We start from the raw sequence: 27904 nt of genomic DNA, 5'->3' as shown, positions 1-27904 counted from the left end.
CAGCTTTTAAAGGTCCAGTAACCTAGCCTTGACCCTGGCAGCTTCCTGGAACCTCACGGCGGCTGCTTATTACCGTGTGTAAAATAATCATTGCTAGTCCTAAACGTGCTCAGCCCAGCCCTAACCCCATGTCCATGTCCTTGTGTCTCAACGTGCCGGCTCCCAATTCACTTTCTCCATCCTGTATATCTGCATAAAGCCCCACATGTTTTCCTAATCTTTCAAACTCTGGTGAATTGTTAATTGGTGGTACCCTATAGAATATACCAAACAAATATTTATTAGGGAGAGAAGATCACTTTCTACAGTTCCCTAAATCCAGATATAAATTCAAACAAAAGTAAAATTATTATCCTTTCCAACACTCCAAGGTGTTAAGATATTCCAACCAGTCAGTCAGTGAAGGCTTGGCTTGCGGAGGCTGGGGAGGAAGCAAAAGGGAAAAAAAAATGTAAACTCAGTAATCACAGCAGGGGGAGGTGGAAATCATTTTATAGAAGTTGCTGGTGAATTTTCAGCGTGCGTGCGAGCGAAAGAGAGTCTGCCTTCTCCCGCTCCCATCCTCCTGCCCATCCCGTCTCCTGTGTATCTGGTCCTATGAATGAGAATGACCCTCCAGTACCACGGGTGAGTGTTGGGCAGCTTTTGAATGAAGGGGCAAGTGGACTCGCTGCCCCACACACACCCCCCACCCCCCAACCTGAGGATCTCTGGTTGCTTTCCTTCCTCTTAACCCAGAGACACAGACCGACAGCAGTGTTAGTTGCTCCAATCCCCTCACTGGCTCAGATCAGTTAACACATTATAGGTATGAACCTGGAATCTTCCTGATCTGTTTTGACTCAGTACCATAGCTGCCAGGGCCTTAACCCACACCATCATCAGACACCCTCCCCGGGTTTTTGAGTCCACCCCTCCAGGTTCTCTGCCTGCATGGCTCGAGCAGGACTACAGGAGTCTCTAAAGCTTGGCTCGAGTGAGGAACGCACTACTGTGACCCAGAGGGAACGGAACATAACATAAGAATTAGGAGCAGGCCATTCAGCCCCTCGAGTCTGTTCCGTCATTTATGGTTGATCTTCTACCTCAACTCCACTATCTCCATATCCCTTGATTCCCTTAATATCCAAAAATCTATCGATCTCCGTCTTGAATATACTTAACGACTGGGCCTCCACAGCCCTCTGGGGCAGGGAATTGCAAAGATTCACCAGCCTCTGATCGAAGAAATTTCTCATCAGTCCTAAATGGCCGCCCCTGGTTCTAGACTCCCCAGCCAGAGGAAACATCCTCTCTGCATGAATTTTGTATGTTTCAATGAGATCACCTCTCATTCTTCTAAACTCTAGAGAATATAGGGTGAGGCTACTTTATCTCTCATAGGTTGGAACAACAGCCACAAAACCATAAACACTGCTTCTCTAACTGGAGGAATCCTCTCCAAAAGAAAGAGAGAGGGGCGAGGGTGATATGCTGGATGGAGACTGGCTATCATGGGTCTGCAGATCACAGAGTGAACCACTAAATTCACAAGATACCTGAGAACTACATTAAAGGTGTTTATAAATACAAGTTGTTGTTGCACATGCAAAAGACCATCTTGTTTATCAAGCCTGTTCCACCCCAAGATGGCTGAAGCATCGTCACTAAACACCTCCTTGATCCATCTCCTCCCCCCTCTCCTGTAGCCATGTAATCTCCTGGAGAGGCCAAACAAATATTGAGCCAAAGATCATCAAGTCAGGATCCCAATATAGGGAAGAGGAGTGTTGCTAAGAGGAGCTGGAAGTTGGGTTTCTGAACAGAGTGGATGCAGTGCGAGGGAGCTGGGTTGAGGGAGGGAGAATATTAGCTCAACAAGCAAACCATTGACGTTCACCAAAAGTTAAACAGCGCTGAATTAGCTCGCGTGTCCTCACCTCAATTACCGTATCAATAGGTCCATTTTTTTCTTGAATGGAGCTCAGCTTGACCTCGCCGTTGCCTGGGTAACCAATTTCGATGTACAACGTGCAAACAATATTCGAGGAACTGCCGGCAATCGACTGCAGGAACTTCAACTTTCTTTCATTCTCCAGCCAATCGATGGCGTACCTGGAAACAAGCCAGCAAAGCCTCGCTAGAAACTGAACAATGGAACAAAAATACTCTGCGAGCTCCTGCGTTAAAATTGGAAGCTTAAAATGAATCTACTCTAGTCTGATGGCTTACTGGCACTGTCTGAATTCGAAGCTGAGCCAGAGAGCTCCAGCTCAATCTCCAGTAAAACCAGAGTTAGAATTTTACAGCACAGCAGGAGGCCATTCAGCCCATCCTGTCTCTGCTGGCTCTTTGAAGGAGCGATCCAATTAGCCCCACTCCCCCCCCACATCCCTGCTGATCCCAGGAAAGCTGAGGGCAATACTATAATTGTCCTCAGACATAAGAACATAAGAAATAGGCTATCTGGCCCCTCGAGCCTGCTCCGCCATTTAATAAGATCATGGCTGATCTGATCCTGGGCTCAGCTCCACTTCCCTGTCCGCTCCCCATAACCTTTGATTTCCTTGTCGCTCAAAAATCTGTCTATCTCCACCTTAAATATATTCAGTGACCCAGCCTCCGAGGTTCTTTGGGACAGAGAATTACACAGATTTACGACCCTCTGAGAGAAGAAATTCCTCCTCATCTCATTTCTAAATGGGCAGCCTCTTATTCTGAAACTATGCCCCCTAGTTCTAGATTTCCCCACAAGGGGAAATATTCTCCCTGCATCTACCTTGTCGAGCCTCCTCAGTATCTTATATGTTTCAATAAGATCACCTCTCATTCTTCTAAACTGCAATGAGTATAGACCCAGCCTGCTCAACCATTCTTCATAAGTCAACCCCCTCATCTCAGGAATCAACCTAGTGAACCTTCTCTGAACTGCCTCCAATGCAAGTATATCTCTCTTTAAATACGGTGATCAAAACTGTACACAGCACTCTAGGTGTGGCCTCATCAAAGCCTGTACAGTTGTAGGACTTCCCTGCTTTTATACTCCATCCGCTTTGCAATAAAGGCCAACATTCCATTTGCATTCCTGATCACTTGCTGTACCTACATACTAGCTTTTTGTGTTTCATGCACAAGGACCCCCAGGTCCCTCTGTACTACAATATTTTGTAATTTCTCTCCATTTAAATAATAATTTGCTTTTTTATTTTCCCTGCCAAAGTGGATAACCTCACACTTTCCCACATCATACTCCATCTGCCAAATTTTTGTCCACTCACTTAGCCTGTCTATATCTCTGCAGATTTTTTGTGTCCTCCTTACAACTTGCTTCCCCAACCATCTTTGTATCATCAGCAAACTTGGCTACATTACACTCGGTCTCTTCATCCAAGTCATTAATATAGATTGTAAATAGTTGAGGCCCCAGCACCGATCCCTATGGCACCCCATTAGTTACCATTTGCCAATTGGAAAATGACCCATTTATCCTGACTCTCTGTTTTCTGTTAGTTAGCCAATCCTCTAGCCATGCTAATATATTACCCCTAACCCCGTGAGCTTTTATCTTGTGCAGTGACCTTTACGTGGCACCTTATCGAATGCCTTCTGGAAATCCAAATACACCACATCCACTGATTTTCCTTTATCCACCCTGCTCGTTACATCCTCAAAGAACTCCAGTAAATTTGTCAAACGTGATTTTCCTTTCATAAAACCATGCTGACTTTGCTTTACTGTATTTTGCTTTTCAAAATATCCTGCTACTGCTTCCTTAATAATGGATTCCAGCATTTTCCCAATGACAGATGTTAGGTTAACTTGTCTAGTTTCCTGCTTTTTGTCTGCCTCCATTTTTAAATAGGGGCGTTACATTTTCGGTTTTCCAATCCACTGGGACGTCTCCAGAATCCAGGGAATTTTGGTAATTATAACCAATGTATCCACTATCTCTGCAGCCACTTCTTTTAAGACCCTAGGATACAAGCCATCCAGTCCAGGGGACTTGTCCACCTTTAGTCCCATTATTTACGGAGTTATTTTTCTTTAGTGATAGTGATTGTTTTAAGTTTCTCCCTCCCTCTAGCCCCTTGATTACACATTATTGGGATGTTTTTAGTGTCTTCTACCATGAAGACCGATACAAAATATTTGTTCAAAGTCTCTGCCATTTCCCTGTTCCCCATTATTAACTCCCCAGTCTCAACCTCTAAGGGATCAACATTTACTTTAGCCACTCGCTTCCTTTTTATATACCTGTAGAGGCTCTTATATTTCTTGCTCATTTATTCTCATAATCTATCTTCTCTCTCTCTATTATTTTTTTAGTTGTCCTTTGCTGGTTTTTTAAAATTTCCCAATCCTTTGGCCTCCCACTAATCTTGGCCACTTTGTATGCCATTGTTTTCAATTTGATACCATCCTTTACTTTCTGAGTGAGCCAGGGATGGTTCCCCCTTCTCTTGAAGTCTTTCCTTCTCATTTTTGTTGAGAGTTATGAAATATCTCCTTAAATGTCTGCCACTGCTTATCACCCCTCTTACACTTTAATCTATTTTCCCAGTCCACTTTAGCCAACTCTGCCTTCATAGCTTTGTAATTGCCTTTATTTAGAATCAGGACACTGGTTTGAGATCTGACTTTCTCACCCTCCAACTGAATTTGAAATTCAACTATGCTATGATCACTCTTTCCGAGAGGATCCTTTACTATGAGATCATTTATTAATCCTGCCTCATTACACAGTACCAGATCTAAGATGCTCCCTGGTTGGTTCAGCAACATACTGTTCAAGGAAACCATCCTGGATACACTCTTATGAACTCTTCCTCAAGGCTACCTTGGCCAATTTGATTTGTCCAATCAATATCGCCCATGATTATTGCCATACCTTTCTTACAAGCCTCCATTACTTCTTGATTTATACTCTGTCTAACAGTGTAGCTACTGTTCGGGGGCCTATAGACTATGCGCACCAGTGACTTCTTCCCCTTATTATTTCTTTAACTTCACCCAAACTGATTCTACATCTTGATCTTCTGAGGCATTATCATTTCTCACTCCTGCACTGATCTCATCCTTTATTAACAGAGCTACCCCACCTCCTTTTCCTTTCTGTATATCCTTCCGAATTGTCAAATATTCCTGAATATTCAGTTCCCAGCCTTGGTCACCTTGCAACCATGTCTCTGTAATGGCTATCAGATCATATCCATTTATATCTATTTGCGCCCTCAATTCATCTATCTTGTTACGAATGCTGTGTGCATTCAGATTAAGAGCTTTTAATTTTGTCTTTTTACCATTTTTCTCTGCTTTGACCCCACTTTCTGATACACTCTTATTTTTATACATTCTGTCCCTTCCTGTTACACTCTGGTTATCATTTCCCCCACCGCTACCCTGCTCTATTGCCTTCTCCTTCCTTTTGATTTTTTAAATTTCCCCCTCACCTGAACCCTTCCCCCACTATTTAATTTAAAGCCCTCTCCACAGCCTTAGTTATTCGCTTCGCCAGGATACTAACACCAGCCTGGTTCAGACCAGAGGAGAGGGTTAATGGAAAAGAAAATCAAACAGTATTTCTGCACCTGACATGATCTATGATAACCCCCCGGTATCCTGACCAATATTTATCCCTCAACCGAGATCAATAAAACAGATTATCCGGTCATTATCACACTGCTGTGCACAAATTGGCTGCTGTTTCCTACATTACAACAGTGTACCTTCTCAAGGGAAATTAGGGATGGGCAGTAAATGCTGGCCTTGCCAGAATTTAAAAAAAGGAAAAATTAATTTGCTAGCTCTATGAAAGAGCAATGCCACAGGAGATTGGACTCATTCTCTACAGATTCTGTAACAGTGCGAGCTCACCTGTGCTGTAGAAGCTGGATTTCACCCCAAAGTTCGGCTTGGCTCATGTAACGTTTCCAGATTTCAGCTGTAATGTTCCGTAGGTCAACAGACTCCATTTCAGATAGGTCAAGGAAGGCACAATTGGTCTAGGAGAAAGGGAATGGATATGGTGGTGATGAAAACTGACCACAGAATTAGTCTATTTTACAAATCACATAAAAAGTTGCTTCTGTGCATAGTTGTGGCTGCTGCCCTGATGGCTCACTTAAGAGTCACAACAGCACAGAAGGAGGCCATGCGGCCCATCGAATCCATGCTTGATAAAGATCAGCTCTTCAGAGAACAAGAAGGTCCCAGATTATCTGAGCTGTAAGGCAGTCACCACTGGGTTGGAATGGGGAGAGGGAAATCGGTCATGCTTAAGACCCCTATCCATGAGAGAGGATATGTTTGAGAAAATGGGGGGGAAGAGAGCGGGCAGGTGGTGGGGAGGGGAAAGAGGGCGGGCGGGGGGAGAGAGAGAGAGCGCGCGAGCGAGGGGGGGGGGGGGGAAAAGAGCGCGAGCGGGCGGGGTGGGGGGGGGGAAAGAGCGAGCGGGCGGGGTGGGGGGGGAAAGAGCGAGCGGGCGGGGTGGGGGGGGGGAAAAGAGCGAGCGGGCGGGGTGGGGGGGGGGGAAAAGAGCGAGCGGGCGGGGTGGTGGGGGGAAAAGAGCGAGCGGGCGGGGTGGGGGGGGGAAAAGAGCGAGCGGGCGGGGTGGGGGGGGGAAAAGGGCGAGCGGGCGGGGTGGGGGGGGGGAAAAGAGCGAGCGGGCGGGGTGGGGGGGGGAAAGAGCGAGCGGGCGGGGTGGGGGGGAAAAGAGCGAGCGCGCGGGCGGGGGGAGGGCGAGAGCGCGGGCGGGCGAGAGCGCGGGCGGGGGGAGGGCGAGAGCGCGGGCGGGGGGAGGGCGAGAGCGCGGGCGGGCGAGAGCGCGGGCGGGGGGAGGGCGAGAGCGCGGGCGGGGGGAGGGCGAGAGCGCGGGCGGGGGGAGGGCGAGAGCGCGGGCGGGGGGAGGGCGAGAGCGCGGGCGGGGGGAGGGCGAGAGCGCGGGCGGGGGGAGGGCGAGAGCGCGGGCGGGGGGAGGGCGAGAGCGCGGGCGGGGGGAGGGCGAGAGCGCGGGCGGGGGGAGGGCGAGAGCGCGGGCGGGGGGAGGGCGAGAGCGCGGGCGGGGGGAGGGCGAGAGCGCGGGCGGGGGGAGGGCGAGAGCGCGGGCGGGGGGAGGGCGAGAGCGCGGGCGGGGGGAGGGCGAGAGCGCGGGCGGGGGGAGGGCGAGAGCGCGGGCGGGCGAGAGCGCGGGCGGGGGGAGGGCGAGAGCGCGGGCGGGGGGAGGGCGAGAGCGCGGGCGGGGGGAGGGCGAGAGCGCGGGCGGGGGGAGGGCGAGAGCGCGGGCGGGGGGAGGGCGAGAGGGGGGGAGGGCGAGAGCGCGGGCGGGGGGAGGGCGAGAGCGCGGGCGGGGGGAGGGCGAGAGCGCGGGCGGGGGGAGGGCGAGAGCGCGGGCGGGGGGAGGGCGAGAGCGCGGGCGGGGGGAGGGCGAGAGCGCGGGCGGGGGGAGGGCGAGAGCGCGGGCGGGGGGAGCGCGAGAGCGCGGGCGGGGGGAGGGCGAGAGCGCGGGCGGGGGGAGGGCGAGAGCGCGGGCGGGGGGAGGGCGAGAGCGCGGGCGGGGGGAGGGCGAGAGCGCGGGCGGGGGGAGGGCGAGAGCGCGGGCGGGGGGAGGGCCAGAGCGCGGGCGGGGGGAGGGCGAGAGCGCGGGCGGGGGGAGGGCGAGAGCGCGGGCGGGGGGAGGGCGAGAGCGCGGGCGGGGGGAGGGCGAGAGCGCGGGCGGGCGAGAGCGCGGGCGGGGGGAGGGCGAGAGGGGGGGAGGGCGAGAGCGCGGGCGGGGGGAGGGCGAGAGCGCGGGCGGGGGGAGGGCGAGAGCGCGGGCGGGGGGAGGGCGAGAGCGCGGGCGGGGGGAGGGCGAGAGCGCGGGCGGGGGGAGGGCGAGAGCGCGGGCGGGGGGAGGGCGAGAGCGCGGGCGGGGGGAGGGCGAGAGCGCGGGCGGGGGGAGGGCGAGAGCGCGGGCGGGCGAGAGCGCGGGCGGGGGGAGGGCGAGAGCGCGGGCGGGGGGAGGGCGAGAGCGCGGGCGGGGGGAGGGCGAGAGCGCGGGCGGGGGGAGGGCGAGAGCGCGGGCGGGGGGAGGGCGAGAGCGCGGGCGGGGGGAGGGCGAGAGCGCGGGCGGGGGGAGGGCGAGAGCGCGGGCGGGGGGAGGGCGAGAGCGCGGGCGGGGGGAGGGCGAGAGCGAGAGCGCGAGCGGGGGGAGAGCGAGAGCGCGGGCGGGGGGAGAGCGAGAGCGCGGGCGGGGGGAGAGCGAGAGCGCGGGCGGGGGGAGAGCGAGAGCGCGGGCGGGGGGAGAGCGAGAGCGCGGGCGGGGGGAGAGCGAGAGCGCGGTCGGGGGGAGAGCGAGAGCGCGGGCGGGGGGAGAGCGAGAGCGCGGGCGGGGGGAGAGCGAGAGCGCGGGCGGGGGGAGAGCGAGAGCGCGGGCGGGGGGAGAAACATAGAAAATAGGTGCAGGAGCAGGCCATTCAGCCCTTCTAGCCTGCACCGCAATTCAATGAGTTCATGGCTGAACATGAAACTTCAGTACCCCCTTCCTGCTTTCTCTCCATAATCCTTGATCCCCCGAGTAGTAAGGACTTCATCTAACTCCCTTTTGAATATATTTAGTGAATTGGCCTCAACTACTTTCTGTGGTAGAGAATTCCACAGGTTCACCACTCTCTGGGTGAAGAAGTTTCTCCTCATCTCGGTCCTAAATGGCTTACCCCTTATCCTCAGACTGTGACCCCTGGTTCTGGACTTCCCCAACATTGGGAACATTCTTCCTGCATCTAACCTGTCTAAACCCGTCAGAATTTTAAACGTTTTTATGAGGTCCCCTCTCATTCTTCTGAACTCCAGTGAATACAAGCCCAGTTGATCCAGTCTTTCTTGATAGGTCAGTCCCGCCATCCCAGGAATCAGTCTGGTGAATCTTCGCTGCACTCCCTCAATAGCAAGAATGTCCTTCCTCAAGTTAGGAGACCAAAACTGTACACAATACTCCAAGTGTGGCCTCACCAATGCCCTGTACAACTGTAGCAACACCTCCCTGCCCCTGTATTCAAATCCCCTCGCTATGAAGGCCAACATGCCATTTGCTTTCTTAACCGCCTGCTGTACCTGCATGCTAACCTTCAATGACTGATGTACCATGACACCCAGGTCTCGTTGCACCTTCCCTTTTCGTAATCTGTCACCATTCAGATAATAGTCTGTCTCTCTGTTTTTAACCACCAAAGTGGATAACCTCACATTTATCCACATTATACTTCATCTGCCATGCATTTGCCCACTCACCTAACCTATCCAAGTCACTCTGCAGCCTAATAGCATCCTCCTCGCAGCTCACACTGCCACCCAACTTAGTGTCATCCGCAAATGTGGAGATACTGCATTTAATCCCCTCGTCTAAATCATTAATGTACAATGTAAACAGCTGGGGCCCCAGCACAGAACCTTGCGGCACCCCACTAGTCACTGCCTGCCATTCTGAAAAGTACCCGTTTACTCCTACTCTTTGCTTCCTGTCTGACAACCAGTTCTCAATCCACGTCAGCACACTAACCCCAATCCCATGTGCTTTAACTTTGCACATTAATCTCTTGTGTGGGACCGTGTTGAGAGCCTTCTGCAAGTCCAAATATACCACATCAACTGGTTCTCCTTTGTCCACTTTACTGGAAACATCCTCAAAAAATTCCAGAAGATTTGTCAAACATGATTTCCCTTTCACAAATCCATGCTGACTTGGACCTATCATGTCACCATTTTCCAGATGCACTGCTATGACATCCTTAATAATTGATTCCATCTTTTTACCCACTACTGAGGTCAGGCTGACCGGTCTATAATTCCCTGTTTTCTCTCTCCCTCCTTTTTAAAAAAGTGGGGTTACATTGGCTACCCTCCACTCGATAGGAACTGATCCAGAGTCAATGGAATGTTGGAAAATGACTGTCAAGGCGTGGGGGAGAGAGCGGGCGGGGGGGGCGTGGGGGAGAGAGCGGACGGGGGGCGCGGGGGAGAGAGCGGGCGGGGGGGCGCGGGGGAGAGAGCGGGCGGGGGGGCGCGGGGGAGAGAGCGGGCGGGGGCGCGGGGGAGAGAGCGGGCGGGGGCGCGGGGGAGAGAGCGGGCGGGGGCGCGGGGGAGAGAGCGGGCGGGGGCGCGGGGGAGAGAGCGGGCGGGGGCGCGGGGGAGAGAGCGGGCGGGGGCGCGGGGGAGAGAGCGGGCGGGGGCGCGGGGGAGAGAGCGGGCGGGGGCGCGGGGGAGAGAGCGGGCGGGGGCGCGGGGGAGAGAGCGGGCGGGGGCGCGGGGGAGAGAGCGGGCGGGGGCGCGGGGGAGAGAGCGGGCGGGGGCGCGGGGGAGAGAGCGGGCGGGGGCGCGGGGGAGAGAGCGGGCGGGGGCGCGGGGGAGAGAGCGGGCGGGGGCGCGGGGGAGAGAGCGGGCGGGGGCGTGGGGGAGAGAGCGGGCGGGGGCGTGGGGGAGAGAGCGGGCGGGGGCGTGGGGGAGAGAGCGGGCGGGGGCGTGGGGGAGAGAGCGGGCGGGGGCGTGGGGGAGAGAGCGGGCGGGGGCGTGGGGGAGAGAGCGGGCGGGGGCGTGGGGGAGAGCGCGGGCGGGGGCGTGGGGGAGAGCGCGGGCGGGGGGGGTGGGGAGAGAAGGCGGGCGGGGGGGATCGCGCGCGTGCGGGGGAAAGAGAGCACATGAGGGAGAGAAAATGAGAGAGAGAGAGAATGAATGAATGAGAGAGACAGACAGACACACACACTTCTGTTTGTTTTCCTCCAAATTTTCTCTTCCTTTCCAGAAATTTCTGGGAGTAGGAAATGGATTCAAGTGAGCAAATCTGTCCTGTTCCTCACTGAAAAAACTCCACCAACTATCCTACTTTCTCAAACATATTTATAAACTTGTGCCTCCTGCATTGTGTAACCTTTTGAGAGTTGCATGGATTAAACCTTGAAAACTTTAATTAAGTCACATCAACATCTCCACTTTTCCAAAGAAACAATCCCACCTTCCTTCACCTTTCTTCATAATGTAGACACACAGTACTTGCAATTGTCCTCCGACCTTCTCAAGGGCAACATCATCAATTGTCCCATGATTAGCTGACCTAAGCTTCTGAGGGGATTTCGTAGGGTCGATGCTGTCTCCCCTGGCTGGAGAGTCTAGTACCATGGGGCATTGTCTCATGATAAGGGGTCAGACTTTTAAGACTGAGATGAGGAGGAATTTTTTCATTCAGAGGGTAGTGAATGTTTGGAATTCTCTGCCCCAAAAGGCTGAGGAGGCTCAGTCGTTGAGTATATTCAAGGCTGAGATCAATTGATTTTTGGACTCCAAGGGAATCAAAGGATATGGGGATCTGGCAGGAAAGTGGAGTTGAGGTCGATGATCAGCCATGATCTTATTGAATGGTGGAGCAGGCTCGAGGAGCTGTATGGCCTACCCCTGCTCCTAATTCCTATGTTCTAAAAAAACAAGTATCGGGTTTGAAGTAAAGAAAATATTACCCACTGCTCCCGTACTTTATCGGGATCCAGTGTCTCCTCCTCGGGCTGTTGGTTTAACGGTGGCATTGGCAGGGGTCTGGAACGTGCAAGTGGGGACAGGACCACACTCCGCTGTGATTCATACAACGACTGACAGGAAAAGGCTCTCTGGTCCATTTAGCCAGTCCCACAGAACCACGATGCCTAATGCATCACAGTATATACCCTCCCCACACCACCTGAAATCCTCGTGACCTGCAGGGAGAGGCAAAAAAAAAACCCAGATTAACACGCAGGCCGATTAGGGAAAAATAAATCTGGAAAGTTCCTAATCGACCCTCTTAGGCGATGGAAACTAGTCCTGGAGACTGCTCTAGCCCTGATTAATGTTATGTGGTACCTATCTATGGTAGATGGAGAATACCTATTCCCTCTGGCGAGTGGGACAATAACCAGAGGTCATGGATTTAAAAGCATTGGCAAAAGATCTAGAGGGGAGATGCCGAGCATTTTTTTCACTCAGAGTTGTCGGGATCTGGAACGTTCTCCCTGAAAAGGTGGTGAAGCTGATCCCATCAATAATTTTGAAAGAGAGTTGGACAGGTACTGAAGGGTGAGCAACTTGCAGGGTTATTGACAAGTGGAGATGTGGGGCTGACCACGACTGCTCTTTCAAAGTGCCAGCACAGGCACAACGGGCCTGAAGGTCTCCTTCTACATAAGAAATAGGAGCAGGAGTCGGCCATTCGGCCCCTCGAGTCTGCTCCGCCATTCAATAAGATCATGGCTGATCTTCTACCTCAACTCCACTTTCCCGCCCGATCCCCATATCACTCGATTCCCTTAATATTCAAAAATGTATCTATCTCTGTCTTGAATATACTCAAAGACTGAGCCCTCTGGGGTAGAGAATCACAAAGGTTCACCACCCTCTGAGTGAAGAAGTTTCTCCTCATCTCCGTCCTAAATGGCCGACCCCTTATTCTGAGACTATGACCCCTGGTTCTAGACTCCCCAGCCAGAGGAAACATCCTCCCTGCATCTACCCTGTCAAGGCCTGTAAGAATTTTCTATGTTCCTGTGCTGCATGTTGCTACCTTTTGTACAAAGTGATCTCCGCCCCAGCCAGAACAGGCCCCCTGTGCTTGAATGGCCTGACACCACTCACTGCCGAGCTTCATACGGGAAGCTAATGTATTGACGTGGATAGAGAGCTGGTTGGCAGACAGGAAGCAAAGAGTAGGAATAAACGGGTCCTTTTCAAAATGGCAGGCAGTGACTAGCGGGGTACCGCAAGGTTCAGTGCTGGGACCCCAGCTATTTACAAAATACATTAATGATTGAGACGAAGGAATTGAATGTAATATTTCCAAGTTTGCAGATGACACTAAGCTGGGTGGCAGTGTGATCTGGGAGGAAGATGCTAGGAGGCTGCAGGGTGACTTGGACAGGTTAGGTGAGTGGACAAATGCATGGCAGATGCAGTATAATGTAGATAAATGTGAGGTTATGCACTTCGGTGGCAAAAACAGGAAGGCGGAATATTATCTGAATGGCGGCAGATTAGGAAAAGGGAGGTGCAACGAGACCTGGATGTCATGGTACATCAGTCATTGAAAGTTGGCATACAGGTACAGCAGGTGGTGAAGAAGGCAAATGGTATGTTAGCCTTCATAGCAAGCGGATTTCAGTATAGGTGCAGAGAGGTCTTACTGTAGTTGTACAGGGCCTTGGTGTGGCCACACCTTGAATATTGTGTACAGTTCTGGTCTCCTAATCTGAGGAAGGACATTCTTGCTGTTGAGGGAGTGCAGCGAAGGTTCACCAGACTGATTCCCGGGATGCCAGGACTGACATATGAAGAAAGACTAGATCGACTAGGCTTATATTTGCTGGAATTTAGAAGATTGAGAGGGGATCTCATAGAAACATATCACATTCTGACGGGATTGGACAGGTTAGATGCAGGAAGAATGTTCCCGATGTTGGGGAAGTCCAGAACCAGGGGTCACAGTCTAAGGGTAAGGGGTAAGCCATTTGGGACCGAGATGAGGAGAAACTTCTTCACTCAGAGAATTGTGAACCTGTTGTGAACAGAAAGTTGTTGAGGCCAGTTCGTTAGATATATTCAAAAGGGAGTTAGATGTGTCCCTTACTGCTAAAGGGATCAAGGGGTATGGAGAGAAAGCAAGAGTGGGGTACTGAAGTTGCATGATCAGCCATGATCATATTGAATGGTGGTGCAGGCTCGAAGGACCGAATGGCCTCCTCCTGCACCTATTTTCTATGTTTCTAAGTCACTTGGGCCAGTAAACAAACTCCTAACACAAGCCAACGGCTTTGGAGGGAGGTAGAGATGAAAAAAAAAATGTGTGGAGGAAGGGAGGGAGAAAAATTAAGTTCCCATTCTCAGCCCTGGTCCCTACCGGATGACACCAGGAGCGCGAAGCAGCGATACAGACTGCAGTGCACCGCACCCCTGAGTTTGTCCTAGTCCGGCTCCTACACAGAAGCCTAAGCGCGGAAAGTTAGTTTAGCAAGGCAGGGAGAAAAGTAGCAAAGCCAGCAACAATCTGCTCACCTCGAGCTTTACTCTCCCATCCATGGTCCAAACTACCGTCAGCTCAAGAGGACTGAGCTTCGTCAGTGGGATCAGCGCTCGAGGGTCGAATTGAAGAGTCACTTGATTTTCAGGGAGCTCCAAGATTTTCACACCTGACTGGGTTTCCATCGTCTGGTAGAGTTGCGATAGTGTATGAAAATCACAGAAGTGCACGCTTTAAATTTAAAGAACACACATAGAAACATGATTAGTTGTGCGAGAAATAGTTGCAGCCAGGTGAAAGCAACACGAGTGGACTGAAGTCAACAATCTGTCGGATCTGGTGAGTTACAAATAAGTTGAAGTCTGGGTATCCTGTGCAACCTGCTCACCTCTGACTGTTACTCCCTCCTCACTGAATCTACATTTACTCACTCGTGGTACTTTTATGGCAGAAATACAGCTACTTATAGTGACACCCCTATACCCGGTCACAATGGAGATGATTGGGTAATTCCCCCGTCAATCACTGTTATTAATGATTGGCATTGACTTTACGCACATGATTTGTATTGTGTGACTAGCTGCCACTCATTGCGTCTTGCTGGAGAAATAAGCCTGCTTTTATCGGGAGAAGTTGCTGTAGTTCCGGTTGTGAGTCTGTTTGTTGCAGTTCATAGAGATTCTTTAAATAGACTCTGTAGACTGTCTGATGTAATGCACTGTTTAAACAGACTTTGTTTTGTGTAAAATAGACTGTTTTCTGTAATGTCATAGAATCATTGAAAATAATGGCACAGAAGGAGGCCGTTTGGCCCATTGTGTCTGTGCTGGCCAAAAAAGCTAGTCAGCCTAATCCCACTTTCCAGCTCTGGGTCCGTATCCTTGTAGGTTACAGTGCTTCAAGTGCCTATCCAAATACTTTTTAAATGCAACGAGGGTTTCTGCCTCTACAACCTTTTCAGACAGTGAGTTCCAGACCCCCAGCAACCTTTGGTTGAAAAAGTTTCTCCTCGACTCCTCTCAAAGTCCTGCCTTGCCTCCAACTCATTGGCTGACACAGTGGTGCCAATACTAACTTTGCAGAAATATTTCAGTCATCTGAGACTGTACGGTACAGAAACGACCTCGCTGGTGGGATTGTCTACAAAACCATCAGCACTTGTGAACAACCTGCTATGCGGCATTTGCGCCATAAACCATTATCGATCGATAGCGAACCTAGTGGTCCTCACCAGTCAGTGAGGCTATCTTTCTTAGCCAAGAGCTGGATTGTTTGCTGTGCCTGTTGTATTGAAGTGTGACACTTGCTGATGCACAAAGAACATTCCTTGATGGCTTGTTCAATCAGGCTCTTCTCTTTTGCCAAAGTGAGTTTTTGCTCCTGGACACAAAATAAAAAAGGTGGAAGCAGACTCAAAGAGTAAGGCAGAGATTACATTTAAAGGCAGCAAAGTAACTTTTCCAAACTCCACGGTCTTGGCCTCGAGTCCTGCTGTGGCTTGCTGTCTTGGCTCTGTGACTTTTATCAACTCTCAGCTGAAATGACAAGGACAAGGAGCAAACACATTGTGGGTACGACAGCCTAGCCGTGACGGTTAACGGACTAGCAACCCAGAGGTTGCAAGTTCAAATCCCACCATTAGAATGAAACTGAATTTCAGTCAACTTGGCAATCTGTGGGTTGGCACCAGGTAAAAGCAGGAAAGCTGCCAGATTGTCAGAACAACACAACTGGTTCACCAAAGCCCTTCAGGAAATTCTGTCAATTCTACCATCGCTACAAGTCTCGACCAACGTACCTGCTTAAGTTGTAACTTCTTCTGTTGAAGAGCTTCTTCCAACTGTTGTTTCTGTTTTGGGGAAGGTGATGAAAATGAATTAGCAATGTCAAGCCTAACTGCTCATGCTGTACAATGGAAAGTAGAGACTGCGCTGGGCAGCACCGCAAGTATTTCTCTGCATCAAAATGTAATTTGTTAACTTATGAACATAAAAACATAAGAAATAGGAGCAGGAGTGGGCCATACGGCCTCTCGAGCCTGCTCCATCATTCAGTAAGATCATAGCTGATCTTCGATCTCAACTCCACTTTCCCGACCGAACTCTAACACTTGATTCCCTTAGTATCCAAAATTCTATCGATTTCAGCCTCGAATATACTCAACAACTGAACATCCACAGTCCTCTGGGGCAGAGAATTCCAAAGATTCACAACCCACTGAGTGAAGAAATTCCTCCGCATCTCAGTCGTAAATGGCCGACCCCTTATCCAGAGACCACGCCCCCTAGTTTTATACTCTCAATCCAGGGGAAACAACCTCTCAGCATCAATTTCTGATCAACAGCCACAATCCAGTGTTTTCATGTCTGAATTTTCCTCACACTGCATCAGAGAGTTTTGGGATGTGGGCCTACACTTGAAGATCTGATTTCAAAGTGCCACATAAGGAATTGCAAAGTGATAGCCAAGCACCTGCTCAAAGGAAGACCATCCCTGAGCTCGCTGACCTACACTGGCTCCCGGTCTGGCAACACCTCAATGTTAAAATTCTCATCCCTCCAGGGCCTCGCCTCTCCCCATCTCTGTAAGCTCCTCCAGCCCGACAAACCTCCGACATACCTAAACTTCTCCAATTCTGGCCTCTTACACATCCCCGATTTTCATCGGTCCACCATTGGTGGCTGATCCATCAGCTGCCCGGGCCCTAAGCTCTGGAATTCCCCCCTTAAACCTCCCCGCCTCTCCTTCTTTAAGGCACTCTTTAAAACCTACATGATCTGTCTTAATCTGTGGCTCAGTGGGTAGCACTCTTGCCTTTGAGTCAGAAGGCTGTGGGGTCAAGTCCCACTCCAGGAACTTGAGCACATAAATCTAGGCTGACATTCCAGTGCAGTGCTGAGGGAGTGCTGCACTGTCAGAGGTGCCGTCTTTCAGATAAAATGTTAAACCGAGGCCCTGTCTGCCCCCTCAGGTGGACGTAAAAAATCTCATGGCACTATTTCGAAGAAGGGCAGAGGGGTTATCTCTGGTGTCCTGGCCAATATTTATCCCTCAATAAACAGAACAAAAAAACAGATTATCTGGTCATTATAATATTGCTGTTTGTGGGAGTTTGCTGTGCAGAAGATGGCTGCTGTGTTTATATAGAAAATAGGTGTATGAGTAGGCCCTTTGGCCCTTCGAGCCTGCACCACCATTCAATAAGATCAAGGCTGCTCATTCACCTCAGTACCCCTTTCCCGCTTTCTCTCCATACCCCTTGATCCCTTTGGCCGTAAGAGCCACATCTAACTCCCTCTTGAATATATTCAATGAACTGGGTTCAACAACTCTCTGCGGCAGGGAATTCCACAGGTCAACAACTCTCTGAGTGAAGAAGTTTCTCCTCATCTCAATCCTAAATGGCTTACCCTTTATCCTGAGACTATGACCCCTGGTTCTGGACTTCCCCAACATCGGGAACATTCTTCCTGCTTCTAACCTGTCCAGTCCTGTCAGAATTTTATATGTTTCTATGAGATCCCCTCTCATCCTTCTAAACTCCATTGAATACAGGCCCAGTCGATCCAGTCTCTCCTCATATGTCAGTCCTGCCATCCCAGGAATCAGTCTGGTGAACCTTCGCTGCACTCCCTCAATAGCAAGAACTCCTTCCTCAGATCAGGAGACCAAAACTGAACACAATATTCCAGGTGAGGCCTCACTAAGGCCCTGTACAACTTCAGTAAGACCTCCCTGCTTCCATAGTCAAATCCCCTAGCTATGAAGGCCAACATACCATTTGCCTTCTTCACTGCCTGCTGTACCTGCATGCCAACTTTCAATGACTGATGTACCATGACACTCAGGTCTCGCTGCACCTCCCCTTTTCTAATCTGCCGCCATTCAGATAATATTCTGCCTTCGTATTTTTGCCACCAAAGTGGATAACCTCACATTTATCCACATTATACTGCATCTGCCATGCATTTGCCCACTCACCTAACCTGTCCAAGTCACCCTGCAGCCTTTTAGCATCCTTCTCACAGCTCACACCGCCACCCAGCTTAGTGTCACCTGCAAACTTGGAGATATTACACTCAATTCCCTATTCCAAATCATTTATGTATTATGTAAATAGCTGGGGTCCCAGCACTGAGCCCTGCGGCACCCCACTAGTCACTGCCTGCCATTCTGAAAAGGATCCATTTATCCCGTCTCTCTGCTTCCTGTCTGCCAACCAGTTCTCTATCCACGTCAGTACATTACCCCCAATACCATGTGCTTTAATTTTGCACACCAATCTACCAGTTACATCCTCAAAAAATTCTAGAAGATTTATCAAGCAGGATTTCCCCATCATAAATCCATGCTGACATGGACCGATCCTGTCATTGCTTTCCAAATGTGCAACTATTTCATCTTTAATAATTGATTCCAACATTTTCCCCACTACTGATGTCAGGCTAACGGGTCTATAATTACCCGCCTTCTCTCTCCCTCCCTTCTTAAAGAGTGGTGTTACATTAGCTACCCTCCAGTCCATAGGAACCAATCCAGTCGATAGACTGTTGGAAAATGATCACCAATGCATCCACTATTTCTAGGGCTTCTTCCTCAAGTACTCTGGGATGCAGACTATCAGGCCCCGGGGATTTATCGGCCTTCAATCCCATCAATTTCCCGAACACAATTTCCCGCCTAATAAGGATTTCCTACCGTTCCTTCTTCTCACTAGACCTTCAGTCCCTTAGTATTTCCGGAAGGTTATTTGTGTCTTTTTTCTTCCCATATTTCAACAGTGACTGCACTCCAAAGGTATTTCATTGGCTTTAAAGCACTTTGAGACATCCAATAGTCATGAAAGGCGCAATATAAATGCAAGTCTTTCCTTCTTTTCTAATACAGTGCACTCTCGTTTATCCGGATACGGATCTAACGGAAAACCCGCTGTAACGGAATTTAAAATTCTGTTGCAAAGTCACTAACAATTGCACAACGTGATACTCACCATGAGCAAGGACTCAGAAAATCTACTGTAGAAATCTAAAAATTGAATACACAAGTTCACCCTCCTCTGCCCTTGCTTTGCTGGTGTGTGTGTGCGCACGCTGTTGCAGCCAGTGTCTCTCGCGGCTGCCGCTGAAGTTGGGAACAGGGGCAGTGCCAGCACCGGGTTCCAGGCACAGAACGCAGCCCAGAGAGCAAGCTCTGGAACCCCGGAGCTAGACAATCTCCTCCTCGAGGCCACCTGCAGCCACTCCCAGTGCAGCATTCGTCCCTCCGTGATTACAGTCCGGTGGAAGTATATGCATGTTGGTAATGTCCATCTTTTGTATACTTAGCTGCCTTGTTACTGTTTGTAACTGATTTTAAAGTTACAACTTTAATCACTAAATACAATGTAAACTCGCCTTAACGGAAAATTCGTTTACCCAGAATTGCCGAATCCCCGAGCGATCCGGATAAACGAGAGTTGCTTGTATCTCCTTATGTGGCTCAGTGTTAAATTTTGTTTGATAACACTCCTATGAAGCGCCTAAGGACGTTTTAGTACTTTAAAAGTGCTATATAAATGCAAGCTGTGAAAATATTTTAGGACAAACAGCTTCGTTAGTTGAAAGATAAAGTTGCATTTATATAGCGCCTTTCATGACCTCAGGCATTCCAAAGTACTTTAAAGCCAATTAAGTACTTTTTTTGAAGTGCAGTCACTGTTGTAATGCAAGAAAACGCAGCAGCCAATTTGCGCACAGCAAGCTCCCACAAACAGCAATGTGATAATGACCAGAATTATTTTTTTTTTTTTTTTATTAGTGATGTTGGTTGAGGGATAAATATTGGCCAGGACACCGGGAGAATTCCCCTGCTCTTCTTCGAAATAGTGACATGGGATCTTTTCCATGCACCCGAGAGAGCAGACGGGACCTCGGTTTAACACCTCATCCGAAAGACAGTTCCACCTCAGTACTGACACTGAGAGTGCTCAAGTTTCTGGAGTGGGACTTGAACCCACAACCTTCTGACTTAGAGGCGAGGGTGCTACCCACTGAGCCACGGCTAACCCCATAAATAAATGAGCTCCTGCACAATCAATCTGATTACCTTTGCTTCATATAACTGGATAGCATCCGTCAGTGCTTGCTGCTTTGTCTCCAGAGCTTGGAATTTCTGCAGGATTATGGAGACGTTCTGCAGCTCTTCCTCTTGCACTCGACATTCCACTTTCAGACTCTTCCACTTTTGCCTCGTTTCAGTCAGTTTCATCTCTATTCAAAGAAATGAACTCGTGTCGTAAATAGTTCAGCTTCCACCCCCGTAGACTGTACTAAAACCCTTTCGCATTTACGCAGCGATCTTCTCAACCTCAGCAACAACTTGCATTTAACACAGTAAAACGTCCCAAGGCGCTTCACAGGAGCGTTATCAGACCAAGTTTAATATTGAGCCACACAAAGAAAAAAAGACGGATTTATATAGTGCCTTTTATGACCACCGGACGTCACAAAAGTGCTTTACAGCCAATGAAGTACTTTTGGAGTGTAGTCACTGTTGTAATGTAGGAAACAGAGATATTAGGAGTGGTGACCAAAAGCTAGGTCAAAGAGGTAGGTTTTAAACAGCGTCTTAAAGGAGAATTGAGAGGCAGAGAGGTTTAGGGGTGGAATTCCAGAGCTTAGGGCCCAGGCAGCTGAAGGCGCGGCCGCCAATGCTTGCTTGCTACGTTTTCCACATGATAACAGTGACTACACTCCAAAAGTACTTCATTGGCTGTAATGTGCTTTGAGCATCTCAAGCTATAATGGCCCTTACCTCTCCACCGACAAACTCCAGGACTATCCTGCAGGAACCCAAATTCACTTACTCTCCTACAACCCGCCAACCTACCACTGCACCCTCCACCGTCACCTCCGGCATTAGGTGCAAGCGATTTGTGGACTTCATTGTCTACAAAATTGAGGCTACTCGTTGCTGTCCCCATCTCGCCTTTTGCCAATGTCTCCCTGCCCTGACCATCCCGACACCTCCCTGCTCAGTCCGACCCCCACAACACTTCACATTTGCTCTATTGCCTCCCCCCCATGGGCTCCTTTGAAACCCCACCTTCTGTACAAAGCTGCTTCTCCCCACCGCTCAGTGCTGACTACCATTAACTGCTCCCTTTCAAAGCCGTGGTTCCCCTCTTCAAAACTGGTCATCGCTCATCCCCATATAATGGCTTGGCCCTATCCGTTACCTCCAATCCCCAACGCCTCGCACACTTCTCTTCAATGTCCTGAACCTAACTCAGTGATCACCTCCATCACCATTCTCTATTTTGGTGTCCGCTCCACCCACAGCACCGACACTGGCCTGCCCAAAGCCACTGACATTCTTTGCGATAGTCACTGGGGCCTGTTTTCCTTCCTTGTGCGCCTTGCAGCTTTTGGATACAAACTAGCCACTCCAGCCCGCTCCAAAATCTCTCCATGGTATCTTCTTTCCCTGCTTGTGGCTCCACTCCTACCTCCCACTGTAGCAAACACAGCTACTGTGGCTTCTGCTCCTGTGCCCACGTGGCTTCCTCCAGCATGCCCGAAAGTTCCATCCTTAGCAAACCACTTTTCCCTCTTCTACATGTTGCCTGGCGGTAATATCCACCAGCACCAGAGCAGCTTCTATGTGTCTGTTGATACCTCTCCACGACGATTCCTGAGCTTGTCTGTCCGAGCAATGGACGAGCTAAGACTTTCCCCAGCTTAATGCTGGAAAAAACTTAATCCTCTAGCCAAAAGCTCCAGACCCGAACCCGCTTCCATCTCTCTCCCTCTTGCTCAATAGAACCCCAAGTTTCTATCCTATCACCTGAAACATCTACTTCCGCCTCTGACACTGGCCACCTCCGTCCCCATCTTACACCCACTGCCACGCTTTAGTCACCACAGGCACCGTTTTTCCAACTCTCGCTTCACTGCTTGAGTACAGAGCTTGGAGACAGGGGTGGGTGGGTTGCAAGCAGAGCGGAAGAATTTGGTAAGAGCAGGAATTCGGTGGCGAGGAGGAAGGAGGTTTCTCACGTCCAACTCAAAAGAAGGAGTGGAGCCACAGAACCCAAGGACGCCAAATGGCCTACTCCTGTTCCTATGTGCCGGTTTGCATGGATGGCTTGCAGGAACTCCAACTCGCCCACACTCCACCACTTGCTTCCGATTCCGTACCAAGCCCATGCAGCACTTCGCTAGCCCCAGGCACTTGGGATTTCAAAACTTTTCCATGACTACAAATTCTTTCCCGGCCTCGCTTCACGCTGCCTCTGCCAGCTCCAAGCTATACCCCCCACTCTTCCAACTTTGGGCTACTCTGCATCCACCTCCCACCACTGCTCCAACACTGGATGTGCAGTGCCTCAGCTGGAATACACACCAATGCTGGAATTCTCTTCCTAAATTTTCCTATGTTGCTCTAGCTCTTCCCAGCTTCATAAACCACTCCAAAACCTACCGTATTATTTTGACCACGCCTTTGGTTATCTTCCAATATCTTACTCAGTGTCCACTCTCCTCGGAACTGCTCGGTCACATTTTGCGACATTAAAAAGCTACTCTACAAAAGATGCTTTTGTCAGAAATAATATAACTCCAAAAGAAAATTAAATTTTGTTCTGGGCTTTTAAAAATATAAACAGAACCTTCACGCAGAGGGTTGTGGGGATCTGGAACTCGCTGGCTGGAAGAGTGATGGATGCAGAAACCCTCACCACTTTTAAGAGATGGTTGGATGGGCACTTAAAGTGCCGTAAGAAACATAGAAAATAGGTGCAGGAGTAGGCCATTCGGCCCTTCTAGCCTGCACCGCCATTCAATGAGTTCATGGCTGAACATGCAACTTCAGTACCCCATTCCTGCTTTCTCACCATACCCCTTGATTCCCTAGTAGTAAGGACTTCATCCAACTCCTTTTTGAATATATTTAGTGAATTGGCCTCAACAACTTTCTGTGGTAGAGAATTCCACAGGTTCACCACTCTCTGGGTGAAGAAATTCCTCCTCATCTCGGTCCTAAATGGCATCCCCCTTATCCTTTGACTGTGTCCCCTGGTTCTGGACTTCCCCAACATTGGGAACATTCTTCCTGCATCTAACCTGTCTAACCCCGTCAGAATTTTAAACGTTTCTATGAGATCCCCTCTCATTCTTCTGAATTCCAGTGAATAATAGCCCAGTTGATCCAGTCTTTCTTGATAGGTCAGTCCCGCCATCCCGGGAATCAGTCTGGTGAACCTTCGCTGCACTCCCTCAATAGCAAGAATGTCCTTCCTCAGGTTAGGAGACCAAAACTGTACACAATACTCCAGGTGTGGCCTCACCAAGGCCCTGTACAATTGTAGCAACACCTCCCTGCCCCTGTACTCAAATCCCCTCGCTATGAAGGTCAACATGCCATTTGCTTTCTTAACCGCCTGCTGTACCTGCATGCCAACCTTCAATGACTGATGTACCATGACACCCAGGTCTCTTTGCACCTCCCCTTTTCCTAATCTGTCACCATTCAGATAATAGTCCGTCTCTCTGTTTTTACCACCAAAGTGGATAACCTCACATTTATCCACATTATACTTCATCTGCCATGCATTTGCCCACTCACCTAACCTATCCAAGTCGCTCTGCAGCCTCCTCGCAGCTCACACTGCCACCCAACTAAGCTGCAGGGTTATGGACCTAGAGCTGGTAATTGGGATTAGACCTTTTGTTGGAATGCGCAGATATAATGGTTAAGTACTGCAGGGAATAGAATACGGCCAGGGTGATCTCCTGGACTAGTTTCGATTGCCTGGATGGGGTCGGAGAGGAATTTTCCCAGATTTTTCTTCTCCTTAAATTGGCCTGGTTTTTGCCTTTCGCAGGAGATCACATTGCTCCGGTTAGAGTGTAGATGTTTTTAGTATAAGGGGTGTTGTAGTTGTGCGGGACGGACTGGTTGGGCTGGGTGCTCTTTGCTGTTCCGTCATTGTTCATAGGTTTATATGTAACCTTCAGGGCTGCTGACCAAGGGCCGTGCGGCTCTGTGTCGGCCGGCGCAGACACGATGGGCCGGAATGGCCTCCTCCTGCACTGTAAATTTCTATGTTTCTATGTTAAACTGTCCCCAAAGATTATCAGTGCCTTCGCAAAGCCTCACATGGTCAATAATCACATTTAATGCACGTAGCCAAGAAGTAAACTGAGTGGCTGGTCGTGGGAATGTTGTTTGTTTCAACAAAGTGCTGAAATACAGGCTCATGTCTGCATGGCGAGTTCCCAAATCCCAACTTGTGTTGGCGATGTGGGAGTTGAAGGAACGCTAAACAGGGATCGGGAAAAGAGAACCGAGGCCACTCTCCCACTGACTGAAGAGCAGTACAGCCACCCAGTGGTCATTGAGTCCACGTCATGTGGTTGCAAATTGGCTGGGGCATGGCTGGCATCAACCTATTTGAACACCACATCAAAACAACAGCTTGCATTTATATAGCGCTTTTAACGTAGTCAAACATCCCAAGCCACTTCACAGGAGTGATTAGCAAACAATATTTGACACAAAGCACGAGGAGCTACTCGGACAGGTGACCAAAAACTTGGTTAAGGAGCGTTTTAGAGGAGAGAGGGGTGGAGGTGTTTAGGCAGGGAATTCGAGCTTAGGACCCAAGCAACTGAAGGCACGGCCACCGATGGTGGAGTGATTAAAATTGGGGATGCTCAAGAAGCCAGAATTGGAGGAGCACAGAGATCTCGAAGGGTTGTAGGGCTGGAAGAGGTTAGAGAGATAGGGAGGGCGAGGCCATGGAGGGATTTAAAAACAGGGATGAGAATTTTATATGTTAAATCAGGGAAAGTCTTGATTTTATTGGCCATAAGTCGTTGCCAATATCGCACACAACTTGCACTGTTTGTTCTCACGTGGACCCCAAAAACCTCCATTAGAACTGCCTGTCAGTCCCAACAGGTGGCCATCACAGGCAGCTTTCACTGTAAAGCCTCCCCCCACCCCAACTCACGGATATTCTGCTGCTGGATGTTTTCTTGAATTCCCTTGACGTCACTGTTCTTCACGATGTCCAGGAAAAAAGCGCAGGTCTTCAGCTGCCGAAACGTCATCTTCTGGTTCCTCCGGAAACCCTAAATAAGACACGGTGTCAGCATTGCAAATACAGCCTCCCAACAAAGCTAGATGGTGTAGCATTGAACTAACAACCCCAAAGATAAGGCAGACTTGTATCTAATAATGTGCCTTCATGCCTCAAAAACGATGAACTACTTTATAGTGCAGTGATAAATAGGTAAATGCCGCAGCGGTTTTGCACATGGCAAGATCTCAAAAACTGCAATGAGATGACTGGTCGGTTCATGGATTTTTTTGTCGCCGTTGGTTAGGGAGGAATGTTGACCTGGACTACGGGGAAAAACTCTCAGCTCTTCTTCAAATAGTGCAACAGGATCTTTAACTTACACCCGAATCATCAGAACCAGGCAGATAGAATCTTGGCTTAACATCTCATCTGAAGAACGGTATCTCTGACGATGCTGTGCTCCCTGGACTAGCCAACCTAGATCCACATGCGGACAACACTGTCCTCGGATCTACAGGCTTTTAAAACCGAAGCAACAACAACTTGTATTTATATAGCGCCTTTAACGTAGTGAAACGTCCCAAGGCACTTCACAGGAGTATTATGAGATAAAACATTTGACACTGCTCAAGTAGAAATTAGGGCAGGTTGGTCAAAGAGGTAGGTTTTAAAGAATGTCTTGAAGGAGGATAGAGAAGTAGAGAGGTGGAGAGGTTTAGGGAGGGTGTTCCAGAGCTTGGGGCCCAGGCAACAGAAGGCAAGGCCACCAATGGTTGAACGATTATAATCAGTGATACTCATGAGGGCAGAATTAGAGGAGCACAGACATCTCGGTGGGTTGTGGGGCTGGAGGAGATTACAGAGAAAGGGAGGGGCGAGTGCCATGGAGGGATTTGAAAATAAAGATGAGAATTTTGAAATCGAGGCCATTCCAGACAGCCCACCACTACTCAAATTATCACATCTTATCTCCTACTCTCTTCAACCTTACCCTTGGACTTAGGTATTGCAGGAATGTAAATTAAAGTGTGCAATTAAGTTGCAATACTCACAACCGCATGCTGAACGACAGCCGGACCGTTCTCTGTTGCACACTCATCCTCTTCATGGATTTTTTTTGCAGCCTCAGCTTCCTTAAGAAGCCTGAAATTTAAGAAAAAGTAAGCAATGTTTTTCCCCACAGCAGCTGGCCAAAGACGATGCATAAGAATTAGGAGTAGGCCATACGGCCCCTCGAGCCTGCTCCGCCATTCAATGAGATCATGGCTGATCTTCGACCCGAGCTCCACTTTCCCGCCCGATCCCCATATCCTTCAATTCCCTTAAGAGTCCAAAATATCAGGGCTGGCTGGCTTGGGGCTGGGAGCGCTGCAGAGATCATGGGGCGGGGGGCGGAAGTTGGGTCAGGCCAGCGATTGCGGGAGTTGGCAGCGAGGAATTTGTTTATGTTGGAGCGGCCGGGAATGATGCCGGATGAGGGGTGGTGCCAGATAAGGGAGTCCCGGATAAGGGAGGTTCAACCTGTACTCAATGATTGAGCATCCATCACCCTTTGGGAAGAGAATTCCAAAGAATCACAACCCTCTGAGTGAAGAAATTCCTCATCTTAAATAGCCTACCCCTTATCCCGAGACTGTGACCCCTAGTTCTGGACTCCCTAGCCATGGGAAACAGTCTCTCAGTATCTACCCTGTCGATCCCTCTCTGAAAGGTTTCAATGAGATCACCTCTCATTCTTCTAAAGTTCAAATAGTATAGACCCAATCTACTTAATCGCTCCTCGTAGGACAACCCTCTCAACTCTGGAAACACACCCAACTGTAGGATGCATGTTTTGAGAGATCCCTTCACATTCTTCGCTACCCCTAACCAAGAGGACAGCAGGTGACCAGGCACCAGACAATTGCTACTGATGCTCTCAAATCAGTTGTTCGGATATACACAATGGTCAGCAGCATTCCCTTGGGGTACACTCTGTGCTCCCTGCAGACAACATTCATTTCAGTTCGCTCCTAAAAATCTTATTTCAAATGAGTCTCAGAAACTTCAATTACTTTTCGAAATACTTTGTTCCCCTTCCCATTGCTTTTCTCTACAAATACCAGCTGCCTAGACCCTAAGCGCTGGAATTCACTCACTAAACCTCTTCCTCCTCCTTTAACAGGAACCTCGCCCCGGGATATGGGGGGAGGGGCAGATGTTGCTCGCCACTCTCTCTCCCCCCCGCCCCGGGGCCAGGTGTGGGGGAGGGTCACTTTCTCCCCCCCAGGGGCCGGGTGTGGGGGTCACCCTCTTCCCCCCCCCTGGGGCCAGGTGTGGGGGTCACCCTCTCCCCCCCCCCCCCCCTGGGGCCAGGTGTGGGGTTCACCCTCTTCCCTCCCCCCCTGGGGCCAGGTGTGGGGGTCACCCTCTTCCCCCCCCTGGGGCCAGGTGTGGGGGTCACCCTCTCCCCCCCCCCCTGGGGCCAGGTGTGGGGGTCACCCTCTTCCCCCCCCCCCGGGGCTAGGTGTGGGGTCACACTACCCTGGGTGTTGTATATGGGGGCTGGTTTGTGTCAGGTACTGGGTCTCTCTCTCTCCCCTCCTCAGGGACTAGCTCTCGGGGTTGGGGCCGGGTGAGGGGATATCTCTCTCTCATCCCCCATTCCCCGGGTGTTGTGTGTGAGGTACGGTCTCTCTCTCGGGGTTGGGGCCGGGTGTGAGGGGATATCGCTCCCCCCGGGTGTTGTGTGTGAGGGATGAGGGGCCGGGGGCCGGGGGCCGGGGGCCGGTCTCTCTCTCTCTCACCCTCTCGCAGTCGCCGCCATTTCCCGAGCCCGCGCTCTCGGTTCAAACCCTAACTCCGCCAACCGCCGC

General features: G+C 50.4%; 1 protein-coding gene across 1 annotated transcript; it reads right to left on the bottom strand.

Annotated features, from left to right (window-relative positions):
- Positions 1 to 262: 262 nt before the first annotated feature.
- LOC139233897 (coiled-coil domain-containing protein 157) lies at positions 263 to 27904 on the bottom strand. Its single transcript, XM_070864548.1, has 10 exons — positions 27836 to 27904; positions 26102 to 26192; positions 24978 to 25098; positions 20069 to 20232; positions 15783 to 15833; positions 15216 to 15364; positions 14020 to 14215; positions 5854 to 5981; positions 1920 to 2094; positions 263 to 421 (listed from the first exon to the last, which is right to left on the bottom strand). Exons 1-10 carry the CDS (start codon positions 27853 to 27855, stop codon positions 350 to 352), a joined length of 1167 nt encoding a protein of 388 aa, XP_070720649.1. The 5' UTR covers positions 27856 to 27904; the 3' UTR covers positions 263 to 349.

Source organism: Pristiophorus japonicus, chromosome 21 (genome assembly GCF_044704955.1).
Source record: "Pristiophorus japonicus isolate sPriJap1 chromosome 21, sPriJap1.hap1, whole genome shotgun sequence".
NCBI classification, from domain to species: domain Eukaryota; kingdom Metazoa; phylum Chordata; class Chondrichthyes; family Pristiophoridae; genus Pristiophorus; species Pristiophorus japonicus.
This window is presented reverse-complemented; position numbering and strand designations above follow the sequence as displayed.

Excerpts from the sequence above, each read along its gene's own strand:
- LOC139233897 (XM_070864548.1), bottom strand. The coding sequence starts at position 27,855 with ATGGCGGCGACTGCGAGAGG. Across the intron at positions 26,193-27,835 it reads ATGGCGGCGACTGCGAGAGG|GCTTCTTAAGGAAGCTGAGG; the intron begins GTGAGAGAGAGA and ends CTTAAATTTCAG. Across the intron at positions 15,834-20,068 it reads TCCAGTTATATGAAGCAAAG|AAACAACAGTTGGAAGAAGC; the intron begins GTAATCAGATTG and ends TCCCCAAAACAG.